The sequence below is a fragment of the Leucopleurus acutus genome (genome assembly GCF_964270905.1).
Source record: "Leucopleurus acutus genome assembly, chromosome: 12".
Taxonomy (NCBI): Eukaryota; Metazoa; Chordata; class Mammalia; order Artiodactyla; family Delphinidae; genus Leucopleurus; species Leucopleurus acutus.
In genome coordinates, this window is record NC_139154.1 from 88948485 (window position 1) to 88968198 (window position 19714).

Below are 19714 nucleotides of genomic sequence, written 5' to 3' on the forward strand. Positions count from 1 at the left end.
TCCTCTGCTTCTCCTCTGGGCCAGGATGCTTTCTGGAGGCTGGACAAGACAGAGAGCAAGATCCCCGCCCGAGCGGTATTCCAGATCTGGGACAACGACAAGTTCTCCTTTGATGACTTTCTGGGTGAGCGCCATTTCCGGTCAGCACCATCTTGCCTGTCGGGGCTGCCCCAGAACCCCTGCTGTATGTTTGTGCACCTCTCTCAGGCCTTGTGGGAAGGCTGGCAGGAGGATCAGGGAGCTCAGGGTCACTGGTCCCTGGTGCTGAGTGAGGTCGGTGACACAGAGTAGTGCCAGGGTGATCAGGGTGGCCAGCAGGGTGGCCTGCCAGCCGAGGTGGCATTGAACGCTGGGCCGTGTTGGAACAGGGAGCGCTGGCTTGGAGGACGAGGTGGAGATGGTGCCTTCACAGGGTGAGGTGTGGGGCCTGCTGGCTGGACTGTAAGGAGCCGCCCCATCACAGCTATAAAAGTTCACTGGGAAAATGTGGCCTATCCCTACGATAGGATGTTATTCAGCCACAGAAGAAATGAGATCATGCTACACCGTGGGTGAACCTTGAAAACACACCAAGTGAAAGAAGCCAGACGCAAAAGTACAAATATCATATGATTCCTTTACATGAAATGTCCGCAGTACGTAATCCACAGAGGCAGAAAAGTGGTTGCCGGGGATTGGAAGGAGAGGAGGTTGGGGACCGACTGCTCGTGGGTCTGGTGTTTTTTTAGGGGTGATGAAAATATTCTGGAATTAGATAGTGCTGGTCGTCTCACAACGCTGTGAATATACTAAAAGCCACTGAGTTGTACACTTTACAATGGTTAAAATGGTGCATTTTGTTACGTGAATTTCACCTCAGTAAAGAAATAGTGAACCTGTGAGAAAGGCGGTCCAGGAAGTCACGAGTTCTGTGTTGCAGTTCTGCTCTGCCACCTGGGGGCAGGGCGGGCTTGGACGAATCACTGGAGCCCTCCCTGTGTGGCCAGTGATTGCAGAAGTCACCGAGCTCTTGGGCCCCTGCAGAGGATGCTCTGAGGAGCAGCCCCAGCAGGAATGGGGACGAGGGCTGCCTGCCCGTCGGGCTGCTCTTCACCCCACTTCCCCCCGACCCCGAGCCTGGTCCCCTGAACTTGGAGGACTGGCAGCTGCTCCACAACTTCACTGTAGAAGATTCAGGGTGTCAAAATCATAGCACTAAGTTGGACTTTTGTTCTCTTACTTATTATTCTGGAATACATAGTTCCTGTGGCAAAATTAGAAACCGGAGATAAGCAATGCCTCCCCTTCCTATTTTATTATAATCTCACTACCCAGAGATAACCTTCACTAATATAACTAAGATAGCCTTCACTTTGGCGTGTATTATGATTTTGGCATGTATCTTATACAAGCAAACACACATGTGTTAGATGTGTATATTATACATATATATATACACATGCATATATGGCATATAGGTAGCAAAATTGGTTTATGTTACACATACTGTCTTAGATCTTGATTTTGGGGAAAACAATATATTAAAAACTTTCTTTCTGTCAGGAGTTATCCATCTGCATTGTATCTGCATCATGGTGCTTAATGTCCCGCCTGATGTCCCATCGGACCCTCATTAGTCCCCCCTAGGTGCGTACTCGGCTCACCTCTAGGATTTCCTGCGTGAGTGACAGCCTAGGCTTACATTTTTGGACCCTTTGTGCGTATCTTTCCTGAACTCTAAGAAGCAGATTTTTAGAGTCTTTGTACATTTTAGTGGTTTTTGAAACATTTTGTTCAGTAGCCCTCTAGAAAGATTTTACATTTTTATATTCTCACCTGTGCCCTGTTTGCCTAAGGGCACCATTTTTCCTAAACTTTTGCTGCCAGTGTTATCTTTTTTAAAAAAAAATTGCCAGTGTGGTACCTCATTTTTATCTTTCTTTGCATTTCTTCATTACTTGTCAGGTACAACTTTAAAAATATGTTGTTGTCCATATTGTTGATGGGATTTTCTTTTTCATGGTTTTGGGATGGTCCTCTTTTATTGTTGATTTTCAGAGCTTTTTATCTAGTAAGGACACATGACAAATAATTTCTCCATTTTTCAATTGCTTTTCACATTTTTATGGAATTTTTTTTTGCTTACAGACTAAATAATTTTTTTAGCATCAGTCTATCAATCTTGCCTTTATGAGGTGAGGCTCATAATTTTAAAATCAATTTTAAAAAGACAAACAAAAAATTGCATTTTATTGAATGAGAAAACAGTGTCCAAAATAAAATTAAACAGGATCATCTTTTGTTTTTAAAAATAAAACTACTACTTTTTAACTCCATAGATTTCTTTTTTTTTAATTGGATGTTTGTATATATTGTGAAGTGATAGCCAAAATAAGTTACGTAGTTAACAATGTTTTTTTCTTGTGAAGAGAAATTTTAAGATCTACTCTTTTAGCAACTTACAGTATTATTCAGAGATTTCTTTTTCCCCCTTCATAATGTATTTTCTAATTACATATTTTACTTCTTTTGAGTACTTATTACTTTTATTTTAAAAATGATAGTTAAGATCTGTAATTTTGCCATCAGGAAATAATCCTATGTTTCCTTACAGTCTTTATGTAGATATAGTATATATAGTTTAATATCCTGATTTTTACTTAATATTATCTTGGGATCATGTTTAAAATGGGAAATAAACATTCATCTGTAGTTGAGGGATGGAGAGATGTGTAGATGGGTGGATAGATAGATGAATGCTGATAGAGTTGAACAAATGCTGGATAGAATAATGACCTGATTAATGGATAGATACAGTGCTCAGCAAATGGTAGCTCTAGAGGGATGTAGACAGTTAAGTCAAAGCAGATAGATGTATGGGAGGATAAATGGATGAATGGAAAGAAAGAAAGCTAGAAAAATAGATCCAGTCAATGAATACTTGCAGTAACTGAGCATTCCACACTGAAAAAAACCTAATCTCCTTTGTATGGTAATCAAGAATTGTTACCGAGTCCAGGCTTGCTCTGCTCACTGCACGACAGGCCAAAGAATTGAAGACGAGGTGTTGAGACAAGGAATACGACTTTATTTGGAAAGCCGGCTGACCAAGAAGATGACAGACTAAAGTCTCAAAATAACCATCTTATTAGGGTTTGGATGCCAGTTTCTTTTATAGCACAGAGAAGGGGAGGAGATGAGGAAGTAAAGTAAAAAGGCTATAAGTTTTGCAAATATCACCTGGAATGGCCAGCCTCCGGGAGAGGATGTGTTAATTTCTTCTTTCTTGTAGCCATCCACAGGTGGACGGTTCCGGATATTTCCCTGAACAAAGGCACTTTGGTTTAACATTCAGGCAGAGGGGCAGGGTTCCCTGAGTATAGATAGTATGTATAGACATTATGCCATTATGTGTAGACAGTATCCTTTTAGTGAACAAAAGCAGTGGAAAGCAAAGGTTAAAGTAAAAGAAACAGATCCAACGTGTAGTCCGATTTGGCTCTTCCCCGTTACAATTCCCCACTGTCAATATCCATTCCACAATCTTGTGGAAGAAGGGGCGATGGCCGTTCTAATTGCTTCATCAGATGGATCTTTCTGGGAGTGTCCATCGGTGTCAGTGTTCCAAACATTGTTTCTTTTGTTCCTCTCTGGAAAGCGTCTCCTTTACACCTGTAGCCTTAAAAAATATTCACAGCTTAAAAGTTGAGAGTTATGATGTATTCAGTGGGAATTTTGAGGCCTTCAAGCTTGGGAGGGAGCACTTCAAGTTAAGGAATTTAGCGCTTTTCTATGCATGGGAAAATGCAAGAGTCTGGGCTCACTGAAATCACTCCCTTGATATGCACCTTAGCTATCTGGGGCCTGTATCCTGTATTCTCACATCCTGAGTTTCCTCAGGGTTCACTGGCTCACGTTGGAGGGCTGCAATCGCTCATGACGGATGTGGCAGGAATTATTCAATTTCGCAGATCCTCTCCTCTTGGTCAGGATTTTGACCAATATTTGGGAGACATTTCATGATCAACTTTTGTCCCATGGCGCTGGGAGGCTTATCCCAGATCAGGCAAAAATTCTTGGTGTGCCACTCCAAGTGCTAGTTTTGGGATTAGGCCCTATTGATAATTAAAGATTCTCTGGATCCCCTATCTAACTATGATCCAGGAGACATCTTCCCTTGTTGCTTCTTCCCATACCTAGAATCACACTATTACAATTATTTTACATTAAAAATGTGGTCTATTTCCTCAAGATGTTTAGCCATAGAAGTTTTGTTGGAAGCCTGGTTACACACTGGGTACTGTAAGAGACAACGGTCTTATAAAATAGACAGGATATAAGTAATGCAGCTAGTAACATTGACAAAGACAATGCAGGGAGACACAAAATACAAACCATTTGGCTTACAAAGGTGTCATTTACCAAATTACTGTGAGTCATAATTAGCTTAAGGGGAAGGTTTTCCTTACACCTGGAAAACACAGATTTAAAGCAGTCATTTTTCAGATAGAAACCATAAAAATTATAACCATATTCCCCACTTTACTGAGTTCTATGTAACGAATCCTTCCTGTTAACAGCTTTATAAGCCATCAGGTTTCTCATTAGAATTCTTCAATTTCTTAGCCAGTCCAGCATTATGGCCTGAAAGCCAGAAACTTGTATTTATCCAAAGTCCTTCCTATAAATCTTCTTGAAGAGGAAACATTTTTACAAAGGCATCGTCAGAGTGAAACCATAACTGTCTATAATGACGAAAGACTTAAGAAGGCATGTTTAAATCTGATTACAATGCAATTGACAAAGTAACTTGGTTAGTGCTGTGACGTGCAACACATTTAGATAATAACTAGAATTATGACGGATAACATTTTACCAGCACACATCAAATTTTAGGAACTCCATATAATCTCTAGAATACCAGTATCATTTGCCATACAGTATAACCTAAGAAGATTTATTACTTATTTGACACTTCCCATGTAATTCAACATGCCAAGTGAACCTAATTAGTTAATATCTCTCTTTGGGGTGTTTCAGGGGCCCTTTGAAGCATCCCAAAGTTAGCTAGAGTTCAAAGGAACTTCATTATATATATATATTTTTTTTTTTTTTTTTTTTTTTTTTTTTTTTTTGCGGTACGCGGGCCTCTCACTGTTGTGGCCTCTCCCGTTGTGGAGTACAGGCTCTGGACGCGCAAGCTCAGCAGCCATGGCTCACGGGCCCAGCCGCTCTGTGGCATGTGGGATCTTCCCAGACCAGGGCACGAACCTGTGTCCCCTGCATCGGCAGGCAGACTCTCAACCACTGTGCCACCAGGGAAGCCCCTTCATTATAATTTGATTTGTGAAGTTTTGTCAAAAAAGTATCAAAAGGGTTTAAACAGTCAGATAGGATCTCAGGTCACTGTGAAACAATAGTTATTCACTTAGCGGAAGTAACAGTAAAAGATTTCAAAGGCAAATACAGAACAGATCACTTAAAAGGTAGAAAAACTTAAAATCTGTTATCAGAGGCAGTTCAGAATCTTAAGAAACCTTGTCTTCTTAACAGAGAGAAAAGCCAAATTCAAATTTTTGACCAGCTTACTTTTAAAATTCATTTACTCAGTTAAACTTATTTTAAACTTAGTCAATCCTGACCATCTACAAAACTCTTTTCTTGGGGTCCACTTTCCATAAACCTTCCATGACTTAACTTATTTTAGCACAATTCTAACTTTCAAGTTGTGGAATATCTGCAGCGATTAATAATTTTATTTTTTTAAATTTATTTATTTGTGTTTATTTTTGGCTATGTTGGGTCTTCATTGCTGTGCGTGGGCTTTCTCTAGTTGCGGCGAGCAGGGGCTACTCTTCATTGTGGTGCATGGGCTTTACATTATTGTGGCTTCTCTTGTCGTGGAGCACAGGCCTCAGTAGTTGTGGCATGTGGACTCTAGAGCGGAGGCTCAGTAGTTGTGGTGCATGGGCTTAGTTGCTCCATGGCATGTGGGATCTTCCCAGGCCAGGGATCGAACCTGTGTCCCCTTCATTGGCAGGCGGATTCTTAACCACTGCACCACCGGGGAAGCTCTGGAGAGATTAATTTTAGATAAAGATAATTATTTTAAAAAGTGCACCTAAAGCTCTTATCTCATGTGCATTTCTTTCCTTAAAAGTTTCTTTACATCAAGTTACTTTCCTTGCTGATAAATTTGCAACAGATATAACAAGATTTTATTTAGCTTATATTAAACCTAGGCATAATGAAAGTATTATACTTAATGCTGATGACTCTAATGACATGTCTATATTAATTAGATCAACAAACATTAATACTGAATATTTCTCAGTGCACATGAACCCGAAATTCATTTAGCTTAATTTTTCTTGTATTTAGAATTGTTTGGTTTGTAAGAACTTACTCTTCTTTAAGCCAATTAAATAGAGCTCATCCGCAAATCAACCCCAGCAATGTTATCCAAAGACAAAGACACATACAAGGACACAAACAAACAGAGACATCATAGTTCTCATTTCAAAATTTCAGCCCTGAGTCACGTACAGCAACATTAAACCCATCAGTTTACAAAAAGAGGTTGGATTAAAATTAGGTTTCTGGCAGATGGAAGAAATCAAGTTCACTTGTCTAGATGGCTGAATTTTTACAGAAAAAACACTTAGTTTTTTAATTTATCCTTGACAAGTCAATTTCTAAATTACTTTGCCCTTTTTTCAAAGTTTGCATTTTAAAAAGATGGCAGAGATGAGCGTTCCTGAGAAGACCAGATAGGACACTTACATCTCAAAGATACAGTCAAGTTTTTCCTAGGATGCCTTTGTTTCCCCTTTGTTTAATATTTACAAGCCTGTTAAGATAAATAGGGAAGGTATTCAATCAACTTGTTCTCCACTGTCAAAGTTATCTGGGGCTCCTGTGGGGAAATTAGAATCGGATGCCTCAAGTCCAGGGGAGTCCCCTGGCCTCTTACAGGATGTCAGCACAAGGGAAACTGCCCTGCTGTAGAAGTGGCCCCTGGTCCAAATTGGGTGTCCTGTTGGGTCTTAGATGGTGATACTAAACCAGGTCCCTGTGCCTTGGGGGTTATCATAGAAGCTTCTATTTGATCCCCATGGGTAGGGGAAACAGGAGGCGGTGAATATGTTGGTGGCATGTGGTGGGGGAGCAGTTGGAGAAACTGCTGGTGCAGCCTGCTCTTTTGCAAAACACTTCTAACTGCGAGATCATATAATGATTGAGTGAGCCATTCAGGGACCATCATTCTTCTGATCCTAACATATATTGGGTCCACACCCTATTACAATAGTATATCATGTCTTTCTTAGTCATAGGCTCATGGCTATGTTTTGCCCATTTATCTAATATACACCCCAAAGGGCTCTCCTTCAGGATAGATGGAGTATTTCCATTTTTTATAAGTTTGATAACACCAAAACACAAAAGACACAAACAAATTCCAACACAAAAGGCCCAAACAAATTCTAGCATCGGTGCATACAAAACCAAGACCAAAACCAATGAACCAGTTCCTAAATCAGGTAGACTTAACCTGCAAAACCAACAAACTAGTTCCCAAATCGGGTAGACTTACCCTACAAAACCAACGAACTGGCTCCAAATCAAGTAGAGTCCAACAACAATTTCCCCCTCCAGTAGGGTACCCCAATCAAACAAATTGGCTTATCCTGTAAAGGAAAAGCCCAAATTGAGAGGGAAATATGTTCCCAGTGTGCACGCTGGAGCAACTTACCATACAAAGTCGAGTTCATCGACTCGCAACACAAAAGGATACACAAAAGCAAAACAAGACCAAGACCAAAACAAATGAACTGGTTACTGAATTGGGTAGACTAGCCGTACAAAATTGAGTCTGTGGACTCGTAGAAGTTGGTATTTTCCTTGCTTCAACTGCCAAGCGCTGCAGTAGCTGGCACCGCTTGAGGGAAGTTTGAAGGGAAGATCCTCAGGACAAATGGTCCTGGCATCTGCTAGGCCTTGCCACAGTGTTCCCTGACCGGGGCTGGCTAGCCAAAAGCTGCAAGCCTCCTGGCTGGCTTGCCAAATTTGTTACCGAGTCCAAGCTCACTCTGCTTGCCACACGACAGGCCAATGAATCAGAGATGAGGTGTTGAGGCAAGGAATACGACTTTATTCGGAAAGCTGGCAGACTGAGAAAATTGCAGACTAATGTCTCAAAATAACCATCTTATTGGGGTTTGGATGCCAGTTTCTTTTATAGCACAAAGACGGGGAGGAGATGAGGAAGTAAAGTAAAAAGGCCATAAGGTTTGCAAACATCACCTGGAATAGCCAGCCTCGGGGAGGGGATGTGTTAATTTCTTCTTTCTTATAGCCATCCACAGATGGACAGGTTCTGGATGTTTCCCTGAAAAAGGCGCCTTGGTTCAACATTCAGGCAGAGGGGCAGGGTTCCCCAAGGCAGGCCATTATGTATAGACAGTATCCTTTTAGTGAACAAAAGCAGTGGAAAGAAAAGGTTAAAGTAAGAGAAACAGATCCAACATGTGGTCAGATTTGGCTCTTCCCTGTTACAGAATTTCTTCAATTTGGCCTTGGAAAATATTTTTTAGATTTACCTCTCTCACTTAATCCCTTCAGTAACCTATGCTCCAATCCCATTGACTTCGTGTTGTTGGAATTGGATTAGGTGAAACCTCATGAAATTGCTGTTTTTATACGTCAAATATAGTTGAATACCAGAATTTTCATATGGCTCAACCCTGTAGATGGGACTATTCTTGGAGAAGATGGATAAAATAGATGAGTAGATGAAGCAGTATAGAAAGAGAGCTGCTTGGATAACTGGGTGGGCAGATGAAAAAATTGGTGGATGAACCACAATGAGATAACACTTATACCTATAAAAAAGCAAAAACAAAAAATGGAAAATAACAAGTGTTGGAGAGGATGTGGAGAAATTGGAACACTTGTACATTGGTGGTATGCATGTAAAATGGCACAGCTGCTTGGGAAAAAGTTTGGCAGTTCCTCAAAAAGCTAAACATATGACCTAGCAATTTCGCTTCTAGTTATGTACCCAAAAGAATTAAAAACTGGGACTACGACATCTGCACACCAGTGTTCAGAGCAGCATTATTCACAAGAGTCAAAAGGTGGAAACAATCCAAGTGTCCATCAACAGATGAATGGATAAACAAAATGTGGTATATACATACCATGGAATATTATTCAGCCATAAAAAGTATGAAGTACTGATACATGCTACAACATGGATGAATCTGGAAAACTAATTATACCAAGTGAAATAAGCCAGATACAAAAGGATAAATTTTTATGATCCCACTTATATGAAGTGTCTAGAATAGGCTTTTTCATAGAGACAGAAAGTAGATTTAGAGGTTAGCAGGGCTGAGAGGAGAGGGGAATGGGGAGTTATTACTTAATGGATACAGAGTTGCTGTTTGGGGGGAATGAAAAAGTTATGGAAATAGGTAGTGCTGATGGTTGCAAAATGTTGTGAATGTAATTCATGCCACTGAAGTATACATCTGAACATGGTTAAAATAAATTTTATCTTATCTATAAATATTTTACTGCACTAAAAACAGTTTAAAAAGTTGATGGTTGATGGATGTAGACGATGGGTGAATGAGTGAATTTGTGCATAGTAAGATGAACAGTTGAGCAGGTGGGAAATTCTGTTAAGGGTGAATCAGTCGGGGCACAGTAGCAGGCATATGTGTGCATGAATAGATGGATGGGAAGCTGCTGTACAGATGGAACGAGAGGCAGTGGGTGGGGAGTGGAGTTTGAGCCATGGGGCTAAGACCACGGATAGAAGCTGAGGAGGCTGAACTTGCCCAGCCCCAGGGTGGTCCTAGGCTGGCAGTGACTGAGAAAACGTGGGCCAAAGCACCCTCCTCTGCCACAGGCTCTCTGCAGCTGGACCTCAACCGCATGCCCAAGCCTGCCAAGACCGCTGAGAAGTGTTCCTTGGACCAGCTGGATGACACTTTCCACCCGGAGTGGTTTGTGTCCCTTTTTGAACAGAAAACAGTGAAGGGCTGGTGGCCCTGTGTGGCGGACGAGGGTGAGAAGAAGATACTGGCGGTAAGTCTGTTCCCTCTGGTTGGTGGAAGTGACACGTCCATAGAAATCGCTGAGCACAGACGTGTTCCTCCCCCTCTATCCTGCCCTCCCTGTCTGTTTCCCAAGACACTGTCCCTCTTCCCTGCCAGTTCCCAGCCTTCGTCTCCTCGAGGCTCGTATCCCAGGAAAGCCCATCTAAATCTAAAGATGCCCTAATCTCCTGTGGACGCTGTTTAATTTGTACTTGCTCCTTGGCCTTCACAGTGATCTCTATCCTGGGTTCCCCTCTGGCTGGGCTTCCTGTGGAGGACAGGGGTCATGCCACTCCCATTTGAGCAGGACCCTATAAGGGACTGTCCTTGTCCTCTTCTCCCTGCCCAGAGGTCTGCCCAGGCGTGTGACTGGGGACCATGGAGAATCATCCTTCCTCTGCAGAGGAAGTAAATGAGTTTACTGTCCTTCCTTGGTATCAGCAGAGGGTTGGTTCCAGGAGCCCGTGTGGACACCAAATCCCTGGATGCTCTAGTCTCATAGTCCACTTTCTGCGTTTGGTTTAATCTACAGATCTGAAACCTGCAAATGAGGGCCAACTGTATACTTATTGAAAAAATCTGTGTGTAAGTGGACCTGTGCAGTTAAAACCCGTGTTGTTCAAGGGTCAACTGTACTTAGAAACGGCAGAGAGCCAGCCAATCCCTGAAGTGGCCCTTGAAATAAAATATCCATGTTGTATAACAAATTATAACAATTAATAAGAAATACTAACATCTCAAAAGAAAACTGAGCAAAGGGCCTACATAGATAATACGTAAAGCAGTACAGTGGCCATTACATATTTAAGAAGGTTCATTTCCCCTAGTAATTACATAAAGGAATGCTTTAAAATGTGAAAACATTTTTTATGTATTATATTAGGATTTTTTAAAAATAGAAACACTTATTGCTAGTGAGGATGCAGAGAGACAGCCTCTCATTTACCTCTGTTGGGCAGGCTAATGATTTTTACCATTTGGGGAAACAATGTAGTAATATATAGCCACAGACTCAACAATATTTATGCCCTTGAAATTTTTCATCCCACTTCTAAAATCTCTCCTAAAGAAATAACCCCATAAAATTAAAAATTTAGGGTTTATTTATAACAACAAAGAGTTGGAAACAACCTAAACGAACCAAAATAACTGGTTTACTAAATAAATTGTGGTCAACCATTGCATAGATACAGCATGAAAAGCAGACTTTAAAGAGTATATAATTATATCATAAAATATATTCCTAAATGAAAGAAACAAGCTATAGAACCATATATACACAGCGTGATATTTCATATACTTGCAAAGAAAAATAGCTCTGATGAATAAAGTATTAAGAGTGCTTGTCTCTACATAGCAGAAGTATGGGTGACAGTCTCCTTTTCTATACATTTCTGTAGTTGCTATGTGTTCTGCAAGGAGCAGGTACTTTTATGAGCAGATCACCCTGTATCTTTTTTTCAAACAAATCATAAAGTGACCTTTACATCTGTCCTGGCCTGGCTCCTCTCCAAGCCATGGGGCCAAGCCTTTATGTCTCTGATCAGGTCCCCCTTGTCCCCTCAGGGCAAGTTGGAGATGACTTTGGAGATTGTGGCCGAGAGCGAACATGAGGAGCGGCCGGCCGGCCAGGGCCGGGATGAGCCCAACATGAACCCCAAGCTCGAGGACCCAAGGTTGGTGCTCAGCCCCTGAGCCCTGATGCCCAAGGGGACGGGGAGGAGTATCCACAGTACAGGAGGCACTCACCGTAGAGCCGCACAGAGGTCCCAGGGCCCAGAGAGGGGTGTGACACAGCCAAGGGTACCCATTGTTAGGGGGCAGGTGACAGACATCATTCCAGGACACGCTGGGCTCAGCTAGTTCCAGAAGCAGGCGCTGTTGGGTAGCTCTTGGCTGTAGGCCAGGCGTGCTGTCATATATCTATTGTGTCATGGAACCTTCCCTGCTGAGTCGTTATTAGTATCCCCGCTTTACAGGTGAGGAAACAGTCACAGCAAAGTTAAATAAGGTCATTCCAAGGAAAGTGGCGGAGCTGAAATTCTCACACCTGGTCTGATTGGCCCCGGAGCCCGACCAAGGTCTTTCCCTGACCAAGCTGCCTTCCGTGGCTCTCCTGTGGTGTCAATGTGGCTTTCAAAAGGCCTTTCAGCTTTAATTTTCCCATCTGTGAAATGGGGGCCTAGTCCCTGCCTCCCCTACCTCACAGGCCTCTAAGGGAGGGGCCTACATCCCAATCCAGTGGATGCAGAAGCCTTGAAGGCAGTTTCCGGAGCCCGAAAGATGGCTGTTCGGGCGCGGGGCGGGGCGGGGGGGGGGGAGAGTGGGCGGGGCTCACACTGTAGCGAAGGCTGGGAGGAGAGGGCGATGCAGGTGTGGACAGGGGCTGGGGGCCTGGAGGCTGGGCAGGTCTGGGGGGCTGACTCGGGTGGGCCAGGGCAATTTGTGAGCAGGACCCGGAGGGAGCAGCCCTGGTGGGAGGTACCCTGCTGACCTCTGGGATCTCACTCGCAGGCGCCCTGACACCTCCTTCCTCTGGTTCACCTCTCCGTACAAGACCATGAAGTTTATCCTCTGGCGGCGGTTCCGGTGCGCCATCATCCTCTTCATCCTTCTCTTCATTCTCCTGCTGTTCTTGGGCATCTTCGTCTACTCCTTCCCGGTAAGCTGGCCTGAGTGGGGAGGCACAGACCCTTGTCTTGGAGGAGCTCCTGGTCTGACGTGGGAGGTACAGCCCTTGACCTCCAGCAGCTTCTGGTTCTCAGGGGAGTCTGTCATTGTCCTCAAAGTGCACCCCGTGTCTGATGGAGAGAAGTAGCTTCTGTCCTTGGGGAGTCCATGGTCTGATGAGGGAGACATAGGCCCTGCTCTGGGGAGTCCCCAGTCTGGTAGGAGACCCTTGGGGAGCTCTTAGCCCAGTGAGGGAATCTGAGTTCTTGCCCGTGATGGGGAGACACCGCATCCTCAGCAAGCCCCTGAGGGGCTATGTAATCAAGGGGTTGGCAGAAGGCGAGGCCCCTTGGGCAGGCAGGGGAACCTTCTTGAAGGAGGGTGTGGAGTGGGTCAGGAGGGGCAGGGAAGGTGTAGATGGCGGAGCAGAGGGGAAGGTCCTCTGCTTGTGAGGATAGCACCTGCTGAGGACCTGGGGCTGGAGAGGGTGCCACCTGGGAACCTGAGAAAGTGTGTCCTGCCTGCTGCAGTGGGGTGGGCGTGGGGCAAGGTGTGGGCGAGGAGGGGGTGGGCAAGGAGCCTCTCACTGGGCGCAGTAAACACTGGGGCCCCTTTCACCTGCTAAGAAGCCAACTGATGCCTGACGAAGGGTGGCCAGGGCCACCCGCGTGGGGACTGCTGTGCCCAGCTCCAGGGGCCCCTCCCAAGGGAGGAGGTTCTGGAGCTCTCTTGCCTGCCTGTGCTTCCCTCATCCTCACAGCAGCACCCCCAGTGTCTCTAGAACCTCAGAAGGGATCACAGTGTCCCCAGGCTGACACCTGATTTTTAATATTCTTGAAATTTTTGAAACTTTTTAATACAAAAAATTCAAAATCGTATGTAAGTAGAGGAATGGTGTGATCGACTCCATGTCACCCTTATTTGAATGGAAAGAAACACACATCCAGAGAGGAGAGGGACCAGCTCAGGGCTGCATGGCAGCCCTGTGTACAGCTCCCGGTCTGGGGTTCCGGCCACAGCCCTGGTCAGCACCAGGCCGCCGGCCAAGCACACTGTCCCACAGTGGGTCGTGCGCTCTGGGAATCACTCACCTGTGAGCTCTTTGCTTCGTGACTCCTCCGGGAGGAGGAGGCCCCCGAGAGCGCTCTCCCACCGTAGCTGGCAAGGCATTGTACCAGCAGAGCACGGCTCCTACGAGGAGGACGGTTAAAACCACGGGACAACCCCCTGCAGGCCCTAAGGTCATGAACTGTGGGAGCAGCAGAGAGGATGCTCTGGTTTGGACATCCAGGCCCCGGCTACCCCTTGGACCCTACGTGACAAAGGAGGGTCTAGAGCTGGGATGACTGTGAGCTGGGCCGCGAGCCGGGCCCTCGTCTCAGCTGACTGTGTTGCCTGGAGCGCCAGGCTGAGGCTGTTCTGAGGCTCAGTGAGACGACTCACGGCCCGTTGGCCAAACGTGCCTGAGGCCCAGGGGCGGGTCCAGGCTGGGGGACCCTGAAGCTCATTCAGTTCGGGGGGCCCTCCTGAAGCAAAGGAAGACAGATTACAAGTACAAGGTTAGCTGCTGGGCCCTGGAAGGGCACGAGCAAGGGTGGTGCCTGGAGTGTAGCTGCCCTGGCAGTGACCTGGGCTCAGGGGTTGGGCCCAGGACTCCCCCTGTGGTCCCCTGTGTCTCCTCCCCTGGGACGCAGCCCTGTGGCCAAGTTGGGGAGGCGCAGTGGCCCTCCCCTGGCCTGTCCTCAGGCTTACCTCTTCTCATGTTGAGGGCACCCAGCCGCCACTCGGTTCAGGCGCGCGAAGTGTGTCCGGGAGGTGAGGGCGTGCTGTGTGGGTGAGGGAGAGGCTGGTGCGGCCCGTGCGCCTGGGAGCTGTCGGTCCACGAGGAGATACAGTGAAGCCAGGGACGAGGGGGAGCGCAGGGTACAGCCTAACGCCTCACCGAGAGGCCAGGCCGGGGAGTGTGGGCAAAGGGGAGCTGGCGTGGACCCTCGCTCCTTGAGGAGGTGGGCTGAGGAGCACGCGGCGGCAGCACCAGGGAGCTGGTAAGAAATGCAGAGTCCTGGGCCAGCCCCAGGCCTGCTGAGGAGAATCTGCCTCGGGAACATCGAGGTCAGAGCGTCGCTGCTGTGCGGAACACAGCTCCATGTGGAGTCAGGAGCTGTTGGCTGGGTTCTGGCTCTGTCAGTGGCTCCCCAGTGACCGTGGCCAGGCCCTCCCGTCGCGTGAGGAAGGGGCTGGGATAGGTCAGTGCTGACCTGCTGTGACTAGCACTGTGAATAGGGGAGCGATTTTGCCTTCCCCAGGGGGGCTGCATGTCAAGGCAGCCTTCTGCTGAAGAGCTGAGGGGAGGGCCCCGCCCCTGCAAGGCACTAGGGCTGCAGACTAGGCCTCGGGGACCTGGGGAAGGAGGCCCTGCTGCTTGGCTGGGAGACGGACAGAAGATTTCCAGTCCCTTCCAGCCTGTGGTCCTTTCTCGTCCCTGGGGCAGCCTTATCCCAAAGCCCTGCGGGCAGGCCCTGGTCAGAGCCTCTTCCCTGTGTCCTGAGTCCCCAGCAGCAGCATCAATCTCCTTTGAGATCTTCGGGATGTGTCCTGTTTCGAATGCCAGCCCTGCCTTCTCTCTCCAGAGCTGGCATGTGGGGTGAGATCCTAGGCGAGGGCTGTAAGGCAGCCTGGGTCTGAGGCTGCAGACTGCTTTTGCTCGCAGGCCTTTGCTACAAGCTGGGCATATCCTCCTTCCCTCCAGCCAAGTCACCCAGTCACCTGGTGGATGCCAGGCCTGTGACCGTCCATCACCTGGCTTTCAGGCCTTGGGGGGGCAGAGGCCTGGGTGCAGAGGGGCTCCCCCCCCAGTTGGCCTCATCTCCCACCCTCTTGGAAATTCCCCTGGGAGGGGGACAGGGAGGGCAGCCCGTCTGATTCCTCCCAGCTCTGCCCTAGAGGCAGCCGGGAGCAGGGCCAGTGTGGGGAGGCAGGAGGCGATCTGGCAGGGAAGGAGCGGCGGCTTTGTTTCCAGAGTTGGCTTTCCTGGGCGGCGCTGGGGAACATACTGTCCCAATTAGGAGCCCTGTGTTGTGTTGTATGTGTTTTCATGGTTTTGGGGGGAGGAGTGGGGAGGGGAGATTCCTGCCAGTCCTGCAGCAGCCAGGGATTAATCAGGGGTGACCCATCTCTAGGGCTGGCCCGCACTGTGGGTCATCCCTCTATACCCCCCACCCCAACTCTCTCTCTGCGTTTTGGACGGGAGCGCGGTGGCCAGCGAGCCCCAGGTTCCCGCGCTGGGCAGTGTGGGAGGAGGGTGGGGAGAAGCGCAGCCGTGCCTTCAGGCCACCTGTCTGATGGAAAAGGCCGGTCCTGGCCTGGCCAGGGGCAGAGTCCTCTCGGTAGCTGGGCAGAACCTGGGGGTGGGCCCTGGAGTGACGGGGGAGAAGCCAGAGCAATTCAGGCGCTGTGGCACCCAGGCAAGAGTGTGGGCTTGTGTGACAGCGAGAGCTGGCAGGGTGGAGTGCTGAGCCGAGTGTGGCCTGGGGGCTGATGAGGGAGAGGTGCAGGCAGGTGGTTGAGCGGATCAGCCACCTTTCCCAGCTCCGATTCCCTGGCAGCTGTCATCACCTGTCCCTGCCTCTCCCCCCTCCCTCCAGAACTATACTGCCATGAAGCTGGTGAAGCCATTCAGCTGAGGACTCTCGGGCCCAGGACTGGCTGCCTCCTCTCCCCTGCTCAGCTGAGTGTCTCCAGATGTCCAGGCCTCACCGTCCTGCCAGGGTGGGCAGACAGACAGAGGGACTGGCACGTGCTCCAAGTGTTGGCGACATCGAGCCCTGCGGTCACCCCGCTTTCATCATTTCTTTCTCCCCCATCCCAACCCTTTTGGGGATCAGCCCATGTGTATTTCAGTATAAAACAGTTTGAACCACAAAGCGGCGTTGGTGTGTGTATCTCTGTGGTACCTGAATGGGGTGACTGTGCAGGGGATGTCTGGGTGGGCGCGTGTGTGGGATGTGTGCCATCTGTGCCACGTTCCCAGTGGGACTGTGTATCTTTCGGCAGGACTGGTAGGGGTGGCGGGGGCTTTGAGGCTTGATGTCTGGCCTGCCTGGAGACCCAGCCTGTTCTGCTTCTGGGACGCCCCTCCACCCTGTGCCCTCCTTCCTCAGGCATCTCCTCGCCCACGGTGATCTTTGCTTGGGTGGCAGTTACCTGCACCATGCCCGGGAAGAGGTTCCACTTATGCACATGGAGCCCCTCGGAAAAACTCTCCAGGCTGGGAGGGCTGCTGGACCCCTGGCTGTGACCTTGTCTCCCATGCTCTTGGAATTTTTTGGGGTTCCCTCCCTCCGTTTCCTCACCCTGCTTTAATGATCTGGACTGGATAAACACACCCTTTTCTTGTGGTCTGAGCATCGCATTAGCTGTCGGGCTGACATCTCTTGCAGGAATCAGGCTTCATCTACAAGAGCGGGAAGGACATACTTAGAGAAAAACCAAAGAGCACGAAAACATCGTGTTTCCGAAATAGAGGCCTCTGCGTCTGTTGGCCGGTGGGCTGGAACTCTGGAGCACAGCCTGGCGGGAGGGCTTCTCCCATTTCCTGCTGTGAGCCTGTTCCCGTGGCCCAGGCCCCGAGGCCCCAGAGTGAGCCTTCCAGCCCCCTTGTCTCTTCACTGCATGCTGGGACCCAGACTGAGGCCCTGCCTCGTCCCCAGCTGATTGGCAGGACTGGGGGGTGATTGGCACAGGGCTGATGACCTGAACCCTCCTGGGTGAGGGAGCTACGTCTTGAACATAGAGTGGTTCTCTCTTCAGGAGAGGTTCTGGCTGGAGGACACCCTCAGTGTCCAACTCCGTGTGGGCCCTGAGAACCTGGGTGGCCAGTCCTGAGACTCTGACGCCTGACACCTGGAGCCGGGTGGCCACACCTCGCACAGAACAGGCAGCAAGGACTGGGGTTACCCAACTCTTCTGGGTCGTGAGCCTTCCCTGAATACCCACCGTGCCCGCCTGCTTGGAGGCCGTGAGCAGGCGATTCCACGGAGAGGGCTGGAGGTGAAAGGATGGAAGAGCTGGGGCTGCAGCTTTGGGAGGTGCTGAGAGAGCTTTAGAGGCTCGGGAGACCTGAGAATATTGGAAGGTAGGGAGGAGGAAGCCACTGAGGAGGGAAAGATAGATCGAAGACACGAGAGAGAATATGGGATAATTAATGGAACCAGCTTCTGGAGAAGGAGGGGAGGGCGTAAGCTTTGGAAAGAAAGTTCTCTTTTTCTTACAGGTACAAGAACACTGGAGGAAATAAATACATACTGTGCAAGTATCAGCTGGGTTAAATGAGTTTGGGGGTACATTGTGCCCACTTATTAACTTTTTCCTTTAATCATTTGCTTTCTCTTGCTGCTTTGAGTTGCAGATCATAGGAAACATTATTGAAACTAGTAAAGGGAATATAATGGCTTTACAGAAATGAAATTTTCAGAGGGATTGACTTCAGGGGAGGGCTCACTCACCTCCTCAATTAGGTCACCAAGACTTTGCATTCTCTCTCTGCTCTGCCTTTGTCAGGCTAGGGTTGGGATTAAAGCTGCCCCCTGGAACCATATAGGCCACCGAGCAAAACTCAGGGAGAATGAGGAACGGATGGTGGGGAGATACCGTGTCCAACACATGTTTATTGAGAGACTCCACATGGCAGCCCTAGAGCAGATTCTGAGGATATAGCAGTGAGTTACATGTGACTCCTGGCCTTCCATAGCTCCCAGCATGGGGGGAAAGGTGGATCAGGAAACCATGGTTATTTGAACGCTTGTGAGAGTATCAGAGAAGGGACACCCTGGGGCAGGGAAGGGATGTCATCTGAGTGGAGCATTGGACTGGCCCAGTGGCTAAGAAGGGAAAGCTGTGCTGAGCAGCTGGGATAGAGACCAATCTCCGGCTGTCAGAGAGCCTGGCTTCTTCAGGGCAAGGCTGGGTGTGGAAGGGCCTGTATCTGCAGCTGAAGACTTTGAACTTCATTCCGGAGGTAAGCAAGGAGCACGGAAAGACTTAAAACCGGACTGGCCTTGATCAGAGGTGTGGTTTCTTAGTTCTTATCTTGGGAGACAGGAGTCTTCTGGGAGCACATGGTGGGGCTTCAGGTTGTATAAGCCTTATGGCTTTCGAGAGGGTGAGGGTCCAGTGATCTCACCCAATTCTGCAATAGGGTCTATGATCACAAGTGGTGAACAACAGTTGCTCAGGATGCTGTGTGGCCGGTTGCAGAGGGCCATTCTAGAAGGCTGGTCCATTAGTCCAGGAGCCAACTCTGAAAAGCAGGGCAGGAGTCATTCATTCATTCATTCACTCATTCATTCATTTAAGAAATACATACACACACACACACGGAGGGACATCTGTGTACCAGACAAGGTGCTAGGCTCTAGAGATACAATGCTGAAAAGGATAAACATGGTTTCTGTTCTCCCAGAGCTCACAACTGAGTAGCAGAGGGAGACAAGTAGATAGGTAATTACAACACACTGATAGGCAAGGGTTACAGGGTTAAGGGCAGGGAATGGAAAAGACAGTAGAGAGAGCAAAGACTGACCAGAAATGGTTCAAGGATCTGTAAGAATGTCCACAGGGCACAGAGCCGTGGTTCTCAACCAGGGCCGATTTTTGCCCCCCAGGTCACGTTTGACAATGTCTGGAGCCAGTTTTTATGGTCCTGGCTTGGGGTGGAGGGGCTGAGGGTGCTACTGGCATCCAGGAGCTACTAAACATCCCTCAGTGCACAGGACACAGCCTCCCACCCCAAATTATCCAGTCCGAAGATCTGATAGTGCTGCTGTTGGAAACTCTGGCATAGAGATCGTGGACTGCAGAGACCTGAGCAGACAGAACTAAGAGGCCTGGGGGATTGACTGGTTAGGGCTGGGGTGGGGCGGTGGGGTAGGGATGGGAGATGAATTCCAAATGACTCCCAC

At 48.1% G+C, this 19714-nt stretch overlaps 1 protein-coding gene across 9 annotated transcripts in view; it reads left to right on the plus strand.

Moving 5' to 3' along the window:
- Nucleotides 1-16487, plus strand: part of DYSF (dysferlin) — a gene marked incomplete at its 5' end in the record, with an annotated part of 221707 nt that extends 205220 nt beyond the window's left edge. For all 9 annotated transcript variants that reach the window (XM_082852028.1, XM_082852027.1, XM_082852030.1 and 6 more), the window contains 5 exons: nucleotides 25-124; nucleotides 9896-10074; nucleotides 11652-11761; nucleotides 12600-12747; nucleotides 16400-16487. In XM_082852028.1, coding sequence (XP_082708154.1) covers nucleotides 25-124; nucleotides 9896-10074; nucleotides 11652-11761; nucleotides 12600-12747; nucleotides 16400-16438 — 576 coding nt within the window. In that variant the 3' untranslated portion in view covers nucleotides 16439-16487. The remainder of the gene's footprint in view (nucleotides 1-24; nucleotides 125-9895; nucleotides 10075-11651; nucleotides 11762-12599; nucleotides 12748-16399) is intronic.
- Nucleotides 16488-19714: the final 3227 nt, after the last annotated feature.